At 38.4% G+C, this 16662-nt stretch overlaps 1 protein-coding gene across 1 annotated transcript; it reads left to right on the top strand.

The window, feature by feature from the left end:
• Nucleotides 1–5948: 5948 nt before the first annotated feature.
• LOC126971294 (dynein regulatory complex protein 9-like) lies at nt 5949–16305 on the top strand. Its single transcript, XM_050817517.1, has 4 exons — nt 5949–5959; nt 7453–7597; nt 7823–7954; nt 16102–16305. The coding sequence occupies exons 1-4, from the start codon at nt 5949–5951 to the stop codon at nt 16303–16305; spliced, it is 492 nt and encodes a 163-aa protein (XP_050673474.1).
• The last annotated feature ends 357 nt before the right edge of the window (nt 16306–16662 follow it).

Here is a 16662-nt window from a genome sequence, read left to right as displayed (position 1 = left end):
CCTTAACCGGTGAAGATTGGACGGTTACGGTTAACAGTTAAAGTTATGACGTCCTCTAAAAATTGTCAAATGGTGCAAATAATTTTTTGCTTAACTGATACTTTAACATGTTTGTTATTGCTAAAGTTAGTTGATACAACCCAACCTTAGACCTTTAGTAGCCTAAAGTATAATTATTTTTAATGATTTAGTTAATAAATTTTACTTCTGAAATAAAATTAAATTTGTACCGAATTTTATAGATTATTCGGAATTTAAAAGTCTTTAAAATTACGCCCCTAAAGTTTTACCCGCTAAGATAAACATAATAATGACGCGCGATCCTTTAATATTGGTATGTTTAATCAAAATCGCTTAACTCATGTAGGAATGACACTTATGAATATCAAAAGTTTTATTTTCATTCACATTTACTTCTGAAAAGGTCTTTTTTTTATGGAATGGGAGGACAAACGAGCGTACGGGTCACCTGGTGTTAAGTGATCACCGCCGCCCACATTCTCTTGCAACACCAGAGGAATCACAAGAGCGTTTCCGGCCTTTAAGGAAGGTGTACGTGCTTTTTTTGAAGGTACCCATGTCGTATCGTCCCGGAAACACCGCACAAGAAAGCTTATTCCACAGCTTTGTAGTACGTCGAAGAAAGCTCCTTGCAAACCGCACTGTGGAGGACCGCCACACATACAGATGGTGGGGATGATATCCTAACTTGTGGCGTGTCGTGCGAAGGTGGAATTCGGCGGCAGGAATCAGGTTAAACAGCTCTTCGTACCACTCCCCTTGATAAAGATAAATGCGGTAGAAGACACACAATGAAGCGACGTCTCTACGCAACGCCAAGTGATCCAGCCATTCACAAAGCACTGGGTCCCCGACAATTCGAGCTACTCTGCGTTGCACGCGGTCAAATGAATCGAGCTGATACTGAGACCCAGTATTCCGATACTAGGCGAGGCTTTAAGGGAAGTGTTATCGAAGAGCGGTGATACGACAAATGGGGTTTTTTTGTGGTAAACGCGCAAACCTGAGTCTTCTGGGGGTTAAATTGGACAAGGTTTAATTTACCCCATTCCGTGACCTTCTCGAGAGAGGACTCGATAGAAGACACAAGTTTCTCCCGGCACTGGTCGACGTTGACGACAAGGTTGAGCTTTAATGAGAAGAAAATATGTTGAAAGAAAGTTTTACAAATAATTTCAATTACAATAGGTATTTGAAAAGTGATGCAACAAAAAACGTCAAATACTTAGCCAATTCCTTAAGATCCGCTAAAAGCCGTTAAATAGCCTCGTAGTAAGTCAAAAAAAGGTGAATATAAAATTATGTAAAAACAAGAGTTATTCAGTGCAGTATCCTGTATCACACACAACGTAATTGAGTAAAGCTTTAATATAATGCGAGCATTTAATTAGCGGGTTTAAAAAATATAATAACTTTAATTTTAAAAACATGAAGCAGAGTTTGGTCATCCAGTAACCGCAAGTGGCGGCTGTTCACGAGCACGACGCATTGACCAGACATCGCATCCCTCGACTATATTTTAGAGAAGGAAACGACCCGCCCCACATCACCGCCACAAGCAGTGGTGTTTAAGCAAGCATGATGAAGCCTTTGTTTTATTGAAAATTACTTGAGATGTGTTTCAAATCACTTCTAGGGCTTAATATACAAAGACCAGGGGGCCTACTCCTAAAATCGATATTCGATATATCGTGGCATTAGTCGTGTCGAATCCCACTCTTAGTGCGTATTCTATGTCGAAACGATGATTGAACGAACGAAACATTTTCGGTAGTATCGGTCCTAGCCCTACTCTTAGTAATTGAAAATGTCAGAGACGAATATTCAAATTTGACACATAATCAAACGTCACTTTTACGATAATCTCAAGGACACCTTCTTGGCTGTCGTTGCTATTATCGTTTCAAGTCGTATAGATATATTTGTCATACAAAATACATACTTAATAAATATTATTAAACTAATTATATGTGGTGAATCATCGTTTCGACATTATCATCATCGAATCGACATCGAATATCGATTTTAGGAGTAGACCCCCAGAGTCGTAGCTTATAATCGCATTGTTCTTAAATTCTGGTACAAATTAAATTTGAAAATAAATATGGTTGTGAATAAATGTTCATATCACATTTGACATAGAATAGACAAAGAGTTTTATTACAGAAGTTGCGCTCAGGTGTACCGATGAGAAGTGATCACTGCCGAGAAAGAGGTGTTCACCTAAAGGATTACGTAACACCATTGAAAGTAGCTTATTACAGAGCTTGTCAAGCACATTAAAGAAATGTTCCTAAGGATTACAAATTGTTGTCAGTTGCCCTATGGTGATCTTTTTTTATGAAAATAAGGACGTTCAGTTGATTGTAATTGGCCTGCCCATTACAATGCAGTGCCGCTCAGGATTCTTGAAATACCCAAAAATTCTGAGCGTCACTACAACTGCGACCCTCACCTTGAGACATAAGATATCAAGTCTCATTTGCCCAGTAATTTTACTAGCTACGGCGCAGTTCAGACCGAAACACAGTAATGCTTACACATTACTGCTTCACAGGCAGAAATAGGCGCCATTGTGGTACCCATAATCTAGCCGGCATCCTGTGTAAAACATCTGTGGTATCTGATGGGAAGTTGGTGTTACGACGTGTATAAATCACGTCAACTTTATAACATGCAAATTAAGTTATTCCTTGTCATGATGCTGAAATTATTCTCAAACTTATTCCAATTGCAATTACCCTTTCATTTCTTGAGTCAAGTATCCATCTTTTTTTTTATTAGTGTGTGGTTGTAAGTTATTTTTTATTTGTATTAAGACTTACGAGTTTAGTGTGTATGTTTTGAAATAGAAATAGAAATAGAAACACTTTATTAGCATACAAAAAACACTCACACAAAAACACAACAGTTTACAATATTAATTAAAATCTTAAAATACTAAATTAAATACCGTAACACTATTAAAAAGATTAAAAATAAGTAAGTATAAATATAAGTTTAGTATTTAATATAATGTGATACAAAATTAAGTCATCTTATATAAGAATATAAAATATACATGTACCTTAAAATTTTTGGAGTAGTAAGCCCGTATAATATGTAAATTTACTTTTAAAATAGATTTTACATGTGCAATTAAGTTCAAACAGTATTATAATAATATAACCGATTTTACTGGACTTAGGTCCAACATAAGTCGTTAACGCCATCTTATGAACTTACAGAAAACTACTCAAGACACAACGTTCTCGACAAAAGTGACCTAAGCCCGTCGGAAATATTACAACTTGAAAAGCTTACAAAGGATCGGTGAGTTTATCTAGTTATAGGATAGGTGGCGCTATTAACAATTGTTATTTAAATTCAATGATGCATGCATAAAGATATTATCACAGAGAGTAGGGATGTATACCTACGAATTAACTATTAAATTGTATTCAAACTGAGTATTTAAATATGTAAAAATATTATATATTAAAATAAAATGGGTCATGTTCATGGCTCAATTGTTCAGTACTGCAATATGTTTCTTTTTAAGTATTTCAAGGCGACTGTAAATCGAATCATAAAGAAACGTCTATATTGATTTTGTTTAAAAAGGTTTTCATTTGAAATTTCATGTACATGGTGTTACTCTCCATGTCATTCCTTCTTGTCTCGTTTCTTTCTTGTCGATCTCAGAATTATTGTTTGTTGTCTCCGTAGCCTTAGAACTTGTCTAGGGTGGCATGATGCGTTCTAACATGGTAGTTTTGTATATTGGTGATAAATTTAGTTTGCAGTTCACACATTACATTACAATAAAATATTCTTAGAATGCTATTCTGTCGATTTTTTTAAGATGTGCTAGTCTTTTGTGGGCTGTTGCCCAGCTACTTACTAATTAATAAAAGCAGTCTAAAGTTACTTCATGTTTAAAATTACTGTTACTTAATTCAGGTAAGATAAAGACAAAAAGTTTTAAATTTGGAAAACCTTTTCTTCGCCTTTATTCATAACACCGAGTTGACTCGTTGAGTTGAGTTGACACTTGATGTGTGACACGCGAAGTGATAACTTTAATTAATCTAAGTTGAACTATTTAATATTGAAATTGTTTGACTTGGGGATAAGTAGTTAAGTTGTTACTTAAATTTTATTTATAATTATAACTTCATTTATTTATTTAAAAATATAACTTCAAGATTTTTGGCCATAATCGTAACGGGGGATTTTCTTGTAATGGAGTTTATTGAAAAAATATTTAAATATTATTCTTTTATTGTATTTTGGTTTGAGCTAATGGTCTAGTTAACAATGCTCTAATGAAATAAAATTAACTGAACTAAACTCCAAAATGAATAAACTCGGTGTTATGAATAAAGGCGAAGAAAAGGTTTTCCAAATTTAAAACTTTTTCTCTTTATCTTACCTTAATTAAGTTACAGTAATTTTAAACGCACACGGTTTTTTTATTTTTTTCTTTAGAGTTCCTATTTTTTTTTATAGATTGCTCGTCTGCGACTCTATCAGAAGAACTTTGACAGAGCTGGTACAAAATGGTACTTGGACATCTCTTACAAATATCGTGGCAACATTGGAACAGAAAAGCTCACATTTACTGTCTCTAAAAAAAAAACATGATGACTTGAAAACGTAAGAAAATAAGCAATTTTTTTGTAAATTTGTTTGTATCTATTATAGAAAAGCAATTATATATATATATATATTGTTTATTACAATATACAAGCGTCTAAGCAAACAACGCTTGCAAGAGAGAAGAGCATCTCTAACGGAGATTCTCTGAGAGAGAAGAAACGGCGCAAGAAACTCCCAGCATTCTATTTTTGCGCTCTTTTTAATCAAATATACAGTATTGTATTGTCATTGCTATTGCTATAAAATAACCATAATGTAGCCCCAGGCTGTCGGATCACTTAGATATTCAGCTGTGGAGTAGGTAGTAGGATTTACGACACAGCCATTTTTTCATTAAATCATTTAAATTTATTTATAGATAATGCCTGAACTTAAAGCTATTATGTAGACAGAAAAGGAAAGCGAATCTATTGTTATTGTAATCTATTTTGATAAACAATTGGGTCGGAAGTAGTCAGCCATGCTTGGAATTTTATTAATTAATATAATTAAATTAACTCCTTAGTATTTTCAATATTAAACTAGCGAATTATCACACATTGACATAACAGAATTTGCACCCAGTATCGGGTTGTGTAATTATCCCACTGACCTCTACTATATACCACTGGACTGGCGGCTGTCAAAGTGCTTTTGTGCCTGTTTGATATTCGCCAATTTGGCGCTGTTGGCCATAGCGAGAGTTTGCGGTACTAAAACTAGTGATGACAAACTCAGCAAAAATCGATTGATGATGGGAAACTATTTACAAAAAATGTGTACTTTATCAAGTTGATTCTTGAAGTACAAATAACACCGAAAACTAATGAAATTAATTCAAAATGCAAAAATACTTCAGAGTATTGTTCCTTAGCAGCCATTTGTATTATACGTCAAAATTAGTTCTCTGGACGCTCGCTAGTGGCGATACAAATAGGCACAAAAAAGGTCTGTCAAACATATGGAACAGCTTGTCCAGTGGTATTTAAACAGGCCAGTGAATTATCCCCTTCCCTGCTTCCATGACTTCAAATCTATGTGGGCACCACACGAGACACCTCAATGCAAACGGGGTAAAAGTTTAGGTTTGTATTATGTTAAAAATTAAAGATGATCTCAGATCATCTCAAATCAAAATCTATAAGAATATATAAAATAAGAAAGATTTTTTATGATAATATTGATTTGTTTTTTTCAAATATACTTTCACAGATATTTAAAAGAGAACAAATTAAAACTATTAGAAAGCCGGCAGAAGTGGAGCCAAGTTATACGTGAAAACGATTACAAAATCGCTGTGTTACGAGATGAGTGTAAGGTGAGTTAAACTCATTTCGACTAGACTAACAATCACGATCAAAAATTGTCTGTAGAAAATCTCTGACTACGCATCTATTAGGCAGAGTTTTCATTCAGTTGTGTTTCGACCGCGCTTTGAATACAACGCCAAAAATGATAGTGTTCAGTCTAATGTGCGTATAAAATAGACTTTGAACATAGCTGCCATGAAATAAGGTGTTAATTTGAATGAATGTTTGAATGTTATCCGCATAAGTTAATGTATATACAACACCGCTCGGACATTATTTGACGTCACTTGGTCGGTTCAGTACGGCTAGTAAAAAACGGATTAAGAAAAAATCTAAATGCACAGAATCATCGTTATAACCATGACACCGCTATCGTCAGGTCAGCAATTTCAGAAAGTCATATTCATTAAAATAGTCTGAATATGCAAAGTCAAAGTCAAATAATCTTTATTCAATTAGGCTTACAATAAGTGTTTTTTTTATGGAATAGGAGGACAAACGAGCGTACAGGTCACCTGGTGTTAAGTGATCACCGCCGCCCACATTCTCTTGCAACACCAGAGGAATCACAAGAGCGTTGCCGGCCTTTAAGGAAGGTGTACGCGCTTTTTTTGAGGGTATCCATGTCGTAGCGTCCCGAAAACACCGCACAAGGAAGCTCATTCCACAGCTTTGTAGTACGAGGAAGAAAGCTCCTTGAAAACCGCACTGTGGAGGACCGCCACACATCCAGATGGTGGGGATGATATCCTAACTTTTGGCGTATCGTGCGAAGGAAGAATTCGGCGGCAGGAATCAGGTTAAACAGCTCTTCGGAACACTCCCCATGATAAATGCGGTAGAAGACACACAATGAAGCGACGTCTCTACGCAACGCCAAGTGATCCAGCCGTTCACAGAGCACTGGGTCCCCGACAATTCGAGCTGCTCTACGTTGCACGCAGTCATTAGGGTCGAGCTGATACTGGGGTATGCCAGACCAGAGTTGACAGCAATACTCCATGTGTGGCCGGACCTGCGCTTTGTAGAGCGCTAGAATGTGGGCCGACTTGAAGTATTTCCGTGCTCTATTAATGACGCCCAGCTTTTTCGAAGTCAATTTGGCTTTGCCCTCCAGATGGCCACGGAATTGGAAATCGCTCGAGATTTCAAGACCCAGTATTCCGATACTAGGCGCGGCTTTAAGGGAAGTGTTGTCGAAGAGCGGTGTTACGGCAAATGGGGATTTTTTAGTGGTAAACGCGCAAACTTGAGTGCTTTTGAATCGTCACTATAAATATATCTATTAAATTACTGAATCTGTTCGGAAATGATGTACCTACTGAGTCAGTAAGAGAGAGTTATCAATGATGTACTCAGGGCTGATCTCCGTAATATAGGGCTTGTTTCAAATGAATTGGTTCACAAACAAACATGTTAATTAATAAGGTGGAGGATGCCCGATCCTACTAACACTTAGTTCAAATTTATTTCAGGACACCAATCTTAATACAAAAATAAGATTGAATTACGCAGAAAAATGGCTGACGGCCCGCATGGAATCATTAGAACTGCAAAATAGGAAAGAAAAAACGCCAGTTCCCCGATTGGATGACGAGGAGCGCGCCCATCTTCAAGTCATCAAAATATATGAGAATCATATAAAGGTCAGGTAGAGGGCATGTCTTAGAGATCAAATGCCTACCTCAACCTGTTTTCTGAGAAGTGCTTTTGCTGCATTCAACAATGAAGGCAAATTAGTTTCTTATAGAGTACTTATTAAGAATTTAGATTGAAATAATTTCCCGAGAACCGTGACTAAGCATCTTTGAATGGTTTAATTTGTCGGTCGAAAATCGTTTCACATTGTTTGTATTGATAATTTTTAACAGGAACGGATGGATTCATCACATTATTGGCAGACTCGTTACATTAACGATATCGCAGACATTATTGGTAAAGTGAGAGACATAAGTGAGAAATGGAAAGAAGTTGTAGCGCGACGTACGGAGCTCCAAAAATTGGTAAATAATTAATTCGTTAATATTTGTAATGGATAAACTTGGGTTAAAGACTTCTTCATAGGTCTTGGTATTAAATTTTACAATAAAATACTAGACCGTATACTAGGACTGACCGAAAGATATTTAAGAAATATTTTAAAGCTTCTTTGAGAAAGAAGGCTTACTATAGTGTAGCAGATTATAAAGAAGATAATAATATGAAGATAATACATGGTTCTTGACTGGTTCTGCGTAACATAAAAAATTGTATAATTACTAAGCAATTTTGTTATTATATGGTTTAAATTTTTAAAGATGGGCTGGGAGTCTATTTTTAGTTCTCCCCACGTCGAAGTCCCTTTACGACCTCATGTAGCTTCTCAGTGTTTATCAAGTATTGTTCATATTTTTGAAGTGAAACTTCTTTAGAATCGTTGTGATTTCAAACCGGATGCAACGGAAAAAACGACAGGTAAGAGACACAAATACAAAAATGTGTAGGATGAAGCCGGCAAATAATGAGACAGAAATATGCATACTATTGAGTGAAAACTTCTTTATCATCGTTGTGATTTGAAAGTCGATGAAACGAAACAGCGACAGTAAAAAGAGCAGTCACATCAATTCATAATATTTAACATTCTGATAATGAGATAGGAAGCATAATACAATGTTTTGGTACCAGGCGATCATAGTTAAAGAAGAGATTGTCTTAAGTATGGCGCGAGTATACCTTAATATATTCTGACTCCAAGCGCACGACGTATTGCTACATAGACACCAGGAGAAGATATTATTATATATATTAGTGGTGGTAGGAATGTCTTTTATAGCGGTTGAAATCATGTGTCATCCTAGCAACACGTACCAGGAATTCATATGCAGTTTAGAGGTTCATGCACCATGCAGGTTTCGCTTCTGACATGTGTACTTTGTACGCACGCAATGTTTTTTTGACTTGAAAACTTCTTCAGATATTTTCACCATAGTATATCACCATAATATATTCGAATTCTCATGTACTCTCACGACTAATATTAAAATATTAATATAAAATAATAAATCTTTGATCAGTTAATGATTTATATTTTTCTATAATTTTTTTTTATGGAATAGGAGGACAAACGAGCGTACGGGTCACCTGTTGTTAAGTGATCACTGCCGCCCATACCCTCTTGCAACACCAGAGGAATCACAGGAGCGTTGCCGGCCTGTAAGGAAGGTGTACGCGCTTTTTTTAAAGGTACCCATGTCGTATCGTCCCGGAAACACCGCACAAGGAAGTTCATTCCACAGCTTTGTAGTACGTGGAAGAAAGCTCCTTGTAAACCGCACTGTGGAGGACCGCCACACATCCAGATGGTGAGGATGATATCCTAACTTGTGGCGTGTCGTGCGAAGGTGGAATTCGGCGGCAGGAATTAGGTAAAACAGCTCTTCGGAACACTCCCCGTGATAAATGCGGTAGAAGACACACAATGAAGCGACGTCTCTACGCAACGCCAAGTGATCCAGCCATTCACAGAGTACTGGGTCCCCGACAATTCGCGCTGCTCTGCGTTGCACGCGGTCAAATGGATAAAAGGCATAAAAAGGCATAAAAGGCATATATTTTCTCAAAATTGATTCCTTTAGAATTCTTTTTGATGTCATTTCTTATACTACTAGATACTACTACCGCTTCGGAAACAAATGGCGCTTTGAGAGAGAAGAAGCGGCGCAAGAAACTCTCCCAGCATTCTTTTTTTTACGCTCTTTTCAATAAAAATATACAATAATGTACAGTCGCTATAAAATAATCACAATCTAGTCCCAAGCTGTCCGATCATTTAGATATTCAGCAGTGGAGTAATAGGATTTACGACAGAGCCATTTTTTTATAAAACATTTAAATTTATTTATAGATAATGCCTGAACATTGGCTGGGACTTTATTGTAGAAGTGTATACATTTACCCTTAAAGCTATTATGTTGAAAAGCTGTTATGAAGCCTACTAGAATTAGTTACAAGCAATCCCTTATTTCTAGTGTTATAATAATGAAAATCACTATTAAGAGCAAAAAGGTGACGATTTTTGTGAACATATATTAAATTTTCATAAATGTACTGACAATAAACAGTCATAATATTTATTTCTTTAAATTTTTCTTTGAGAGACTGTCTATAACCAAGCTGATATATAGCACGACCAGCTCTCTTTTGCAGTGCAAACACTATATCAATGTCAGCAGCATGACCCCATAGTAATATACCGTACGTCATGATGCTGTGAAAATAACTAAAGTACACTAATCTAGCGGTCGCAACATTCGTGTTCTCTCTAATTTTTCTAACTGCATATGCCGCAGAACTGAGTCTATTTGCTAGATGGGTAATAAGTGGACCCAAGAAGACCGTAGTGTCCACAAGTTCCAATCTCTGGTCATTTATAAGTACGTTGGTTTGTACCTCCGCTGTGTTTGGTGTAATGAACCGTAAACACTTTGTTTTTTTACTGTTTAAGTGCAGATTATTCGTCTCAAACCAACGCACTATCTTTGAGAGTGCATTGCTTACCTCGTCATCAATATCCGCACGTCGCTTCACTTTAAAAATAAGTGAAGTATCATCAGCAAACAATACAATCTCATGGCTATCATCTACCACAAACGGTAGATCGTTAATATATATAAGAAACAAGAAAGGACCGAGAATAGAACCCTGTGGAACACCTATTCCCACAGCTTTACCCGAAGACCGTTTGCCATTTACATCGACTATCTGAACTCTTTCGCTTAAATATGATTTTAACAGATTTAGGGCTCTATTTTTCACTCCATAATGCTTTAGTTTTAGGAGTAAAGTTTCATGGTGGACGCAGTCAAATGCTTTTGACAAATCACAAAAAATACCCAATGCATCCTGTGACTCTTCCCAGGCGTCAAAGATGTGCTCAATGAGTCTAGTACCCGCATTAATTGTTGATAAGCCCCTAGTGAAACCAAACTGATTTTTGTTCATTAATTTACAAAAATGCATTTGTAGCTGTTGAAGCAAAAGTGTTTCAAAAATTTTACTAAAGACAGGCAGCACTGAAATAGGTCTGAAATTAGCAGGGTCAAAAGAACTGCCCGATTTAAACACAGGTATAACTTTGCTGTATTTCATGAGGTCAGGGAACACACCCTCATCTATGCATTCATTAAATATTATTGCTAATTCAGGTGCTATAATGTCAAGTATGTATTTAACAATATTAGTCGAATGACCCCATAGGTCTTTTGTATTTTTAGGTTAATTAATTTGAAGATTTTTATTATATCGCTACCTGTAACATACTTAAATTTCAAGTCAGTAGAAGATACTGGTACGTGTAATTTAAGCATATCATATGCTGCTTTTGGCGAAGAGTTAAGGTATTTGGTCGTGACAATCGGGATTTCGGAGAAGTATTTATCAAATTCATTTGCAATTTCTATTTCCGAATTTATAACGCGATTATTAATATTTAAACAGATAGAGGTGTTACGGCAATTCGATCTACCAGTTTCATTGTTAATTACGCTCCAAGTCGCTTTTACTTTATTATTACTGTTTTTAATTTTATCTGCAATGAAACGTGTTTTCGCTTCATGACAAACTATTTTAAAGAGCTTGGAGTATTTTTTTACATATATTTTAAATTCTTCACTATTATTGTAATGTTTCTCATAATAAAGGTCATATAAGCGTTTACGACTTTTGTGGAAACCCATTGTTGCCCAATCATTAAAACTATGTTTGTTGTTTACTGTCACCGTTACTGGAGTAAAAATCCTGTCAAATTCCTCACAGAAGGAATTGAAGACTAAGTTGTAGTGAAAATTAGCAGTTTCGCCACAGTGTAAAAATGGTATTGTATTTACCAAATTATTTCTAAACCTCTCAAGACGGCTACCCGTAACTGGTATAATCGTCACCTTTTTTGGTCTGACATTGTCCAATCTTGTATTTACTTTTATAAGTTGAAGATTATTAATTATGAGTTTACTAGTAATAGTAACATCTGTAAAAATATTATCTAAACAGGTTGCTGTTGTAGAAGTGATTCTAGTAGGTTCCCAAAATACATTGAACAAATTAAAACTTTGAAATAAATTTTTAAGGCTAGTACAATTGGCCGAAGGTTCAAGCAAGTTTATATTAAAATCTCCACACACTATAATTGACTTGCTAGTTTTTCTAAATTTTGATAGTACCTCCTCCATTCTATGTTGGAATTGTTCATATGATGCAGTGGGGGGCGGTATACACTTACAATAATAGATTGCTCTAGTTCTATACAAGCTATCTCAATTAGTTGTTCTATAGAGAGATTAACAATATCTCTTCTATTTTTACATTTTAATCTATTATTAATAATAATTAGGGAACCTCCATGTATTGCCCTACTTCTACAAAACGAACTGACTACTTTATGTTCTCTAAAACTAAACTGGAGCTGATGACTCTTACTCCAATGTTCTGTAATACATAATATATCTATATTACAGCAGCTCAAAAACAGTTCAATTTCTAATTCCTTACTTGAGATACCTTGTATATTCTGGTGAACAATATTTATGAGCTTTATATTATGATTATCTATAGCAGTAACATTTATATTTGGTGAATGTTGCCTATTTTGTATGATATTGCAAGAGTTGTCCTCCCTTGTCAAATAACTTAATTTAAATTAATTGAAGAAAAATCTTCATTGTTATATTTTGTGTTATTGGAAATATTAATTAATTTTTCTATATTTTTAATTAGGAAGATTATGCATTATTTCTAATATTATGAGAGTTATTACCAAACATTTTACCTATAATAGTTTTTTCTTTTAGATTTATTTTTGGTATGGAATTTATGAGGTTATTGAAAGTTATATTGGGTTTACATATATCGAGCTGATACTGGGGTGCGCCAGACCAGAGATGACAGCAATACTCCATGTGTGGCCGGACCTGCGCTTTGTACAGCGCTAGAATGTGGGCCGGCTTGAAGTATTGCCGTGCTCTATTAGTGACGCCCAGTTTCTTTGAAGCCAATTTGGCTTTGCCCTCCAGATGGCCACGGAATTGGCAATCGCTCGAGATTTCGAGACCCAGTATTCCGATAATAGGCGAGGCTTTTAGGGAAGTGTTGTCGAAGAGCGGTGATGCGACAAATGGGGTTTTTTTAGTGGTAAACGCGCAAATTTGAGTCTTCTGGGGGTTAAATTGGACATCGTTCAATTTACCCCATTCCGCGACCTTCTCAAGAGAGGACTCGATAGAAGACACAAGTTTCTCCCGGCACTGGTCGACGATTTCCCGAGAGAGACGTGCATGACCCGTGTATACGGCATCACCAGTGCTGTCATCTGCATAGCAATGAATGTTGGAGGTGTCCAACATATCATTGATATGCAGAAGAAACAGCGTAGGAAATAGCACACAGCCTTGGGGCACTCCAGCATTCACGGGCTTCGGGTTCGAGAATGTCCGTCGACAATGACCTGTATGCTGCGCCCAGTGAGGAAGCTGGAGGTCCACTTGCACAAGCTCTCGGGAAGCCCAAATGATGGAAGTTTAGCGAGGAGCGCCTTATGCCATACACGATCAAAGGCCTTCGCTATATCTAGGCTAACTGCCAGGCCTTCCCCCTTGCTTTCAATAGCCGCAGCCCATCTATGTGTTAGGTATACCAGAAGATCACCTGCCGACCGACCATGGCGAAACCCGTATTGTCGGTCGTTGATCAACTGGTGACCCTCTAGGTATTCCAAGAGCTGACGGCTAATTATGCTCTCCATGATTTTGGAGAGCAGGGAGGTAATAGCAATAGGCCTGTAGTTTGCCGGATCCGAACTGGCTCCTTTTTTTTTTGGTTGGATGGACAAGGGCTGACTTCCATGAGTCAGGGACTACGCCTTTGGAATAAGAGTGCCGGAATAAACGCGTTAGCACCGGCGTCAACTCAGGGGCACACGTTCTAAGCACGATTGGAGAAATGCCATCCGGCCCGCTCGACTTCCTGACGTCCAACGAAAACAGAGCTCGCCTAACAGTTTTCTGTCTGAACTGTACTTCAGGCATAGAGCTCTGACACCGCGGGATGGTCGGCGGTGTTTTTCCGTTGTCGTCAAGAGTCGAGTTGGAGGCGAAAAGAGCGCACAGGAGATCGGCTTTCTCTTTTGCCGTATGGGCCAGGGTGTCATTCCTCATGTGCAACGGCGGCATGGACGGCTGGCTGAAGTTACCAAGAGCAGCTTTCGACAACGACCAGAACTTGCGTGTTCCGGTCGGGTAACTGGAAAGCTGCTCGCCGATTTTGACGACGTGTTTTGACATTGCACGGGCGATTTGCCGCTTAAAAAATCTGGAAGCACGGTTGTATTTCCTCTTTAGAACTATGCAGTTCGGATCCTTTGTGCCCAGCGCCGCAACCCAAGTTCGATACGCCTGTTTTTTGCAGTCAGATGCTGCTTTAACTGACGCATCGAACCAGGGCTGTGATCTGCCACCGATCGGTACTACAGAGCTTGGTATAAAAATATCCATGCCCTGTAGTATCACATCGGCTACTGCAACGGCGCAGGCACTAGGTTCATCCGAAGGGAAACAAATCCTGCTCCAAGGGTAGGATGCAAAAAAGGAACGCATTCTGTCCCAATCTGCTGACTTGTAGTGCAAAACGCGGCGGGTCGCTGGTGGTCTGCGACGTGGGCGTCGTATAGGCACTACACTCCTGACCATGCAATGGTCGGACGTTCCGAGAGGGGCGTCGACAATGACCTGGTAACCATCGGGATGTGTAGTCAGCAGAAGATCTAATAAGGACGGCATGTGGCTATCCACATCCGGGAGCCGCGTTGGCGACTCAACCAATTGGGATAGATCGTACGCCAATGCAAAATTATGCACAGATCGCCCTGCGTAGTCTGTGGTACGTGATCCAAGCCATTCGGCATTGTGCCCGTTGAAATCACGCAAGACTACGATTTCAGCGGAGGGGATCTGTGCAAGCACGTCGTCAATTGCCGCTTGAACGCAGCCCATGAGATGATCGGTTTCTGCGTTACCACTATGGGACCTGTAGACACACGCATAGATGCGGACGCGGTCCTCTAAATCTACGCGTAGCCAGAGAGTGGACAGGTCCCTATTCTCAAAATTGCCGAGACGGCGACAGCAGATATCCTCCCTAACGTACCCACATACCCCGGCATGAGGCAAAAAATTGTGCTCAATTTTGTACCCGGGGTACGTTAAATATGACGTATCGCTAGGTCGAGATATCTGCGTCTCCGTAAGGAAACACAAGGCCAGCTTCGCCGTCTCAAGGTGGTGGTGGACGGCGTTTAAGTTGGAGTGAATTCCCCTGATATTGCAAAAGTCCACGTTGAGTGTGGAGCGGGGTGCCGTGGTGTTACTGCCTCGTTTGTCCTTGGTCATGCGCGGTACTGTGCCCTCCCCAGAATACGAAGGGCAGCCCGAGCTAGAGTGCTCGGGGAGGGATTCTCCGACTCTGGTAGAGCCGGTACCCTCCTGGGGTACTATCTCTTTAGGGACCGCTTTCATAATCTTTGTTGGGGATGGGGGGGGGGGAATGGCCTCCGGTCCTCGACACTAACCTGTGCGAAACGTAGCGGCACTAGGCCGCTACTTCACGCCGGTATTCTGTGCGAGTGTGGTAATTAACCCGGACGAGTCTGGCCCGATTGTGCTGACGTCAAAAGACGGCTGCGTGACTCTCCCACTTCTAAATACTCATATCTCCCACTTCTATAATAATTACACAACATTATTGTATACGTATTTGGTGTGCGATTCTGTGTTCTATAGCGTTTTGACAGCACAGGGCAATAAACCAATAATATACTTTATTTTTGCTATGGTGGAAGTTAGTTGTAACGAGAAGAATCTCCATATGTAAATGTCCGTTAAAAGGTGTTAAATTATGGTGGCACAATAGCAAGTGGTTTTATAGGAACGCAAATATTAAAATGGTTTTACTTTTCTTCACAGCAAAATATATCGTCGGCGCGCTTCGGTCTGCCAACAACGGCTATAAATTTATTTCAAATTCTCTTCAGACACTAGCGTCATTCTGAACTGTTATTCTTCATACCTCATAACTCCGTCATAACTGAATGCTACAATATGCAACTGTGTTTTAATTACAGTATGAGTTACATGAAGGAGAAATGCGAGGTTGGTTAACGTTTAAAAGGGAGCGTGTAGCCAGGCTTGCTCGTGAAGAACAGAACCGCGTTGCAGCGACGCGCCTGCAGTCTTGGTGGCGCGGAGTCATGGTTCGCCGATGTCTTGGAGCATTCCGAAACCTCAAGAACACGAAAAAAATAAACTGTAAATCAAAGAAAAAGTAAATAGAAGTTATGATAATCAGATTAATAAACATTAGCCATTTAATTTGTATCAAGCAAACAGTATATAAATAATATAATAGTATACAGGATGTCCCAAAGTTAAGGGACATGAAGGGAAAGTACCTTAAATATCGAAGATAGGCTATTTTACTGAAAGAAGACTTTATGTTAGTTTTAAAAGTTAGTACTTCTGCATTCAAACATTTTCTAAAAATTTCTTGCATTGTCTGGGAATCTAACCGACTGAAATGTAAAAGAAACACCCCACAGGGTGACCCTGTATAGTATTGTAGTTTTTCGGACTTAAGTTAATATATTTGTTAGTTTCACAGTTTATTAGTTGGCTATACCCAATAA

Source organism: Leptidea sinapis, chromosome 23, assembly GCF_905404315.1.
Source record: "Leptidea sinapis chromosome 23, ilLepSina1.1, whole genome shotgun sequence".
Taxonomy (NCBI): Eukaryota; Metazoa; Arthropoda; class Insecta; order Lepidoptera; family Pieridae; genus Leptidea; species Leptidea sinapis.
Note: the sequence above shows the minus strand (reverse complement) of the source record. Positions and strands in the feature narration are given on the sequence as shown.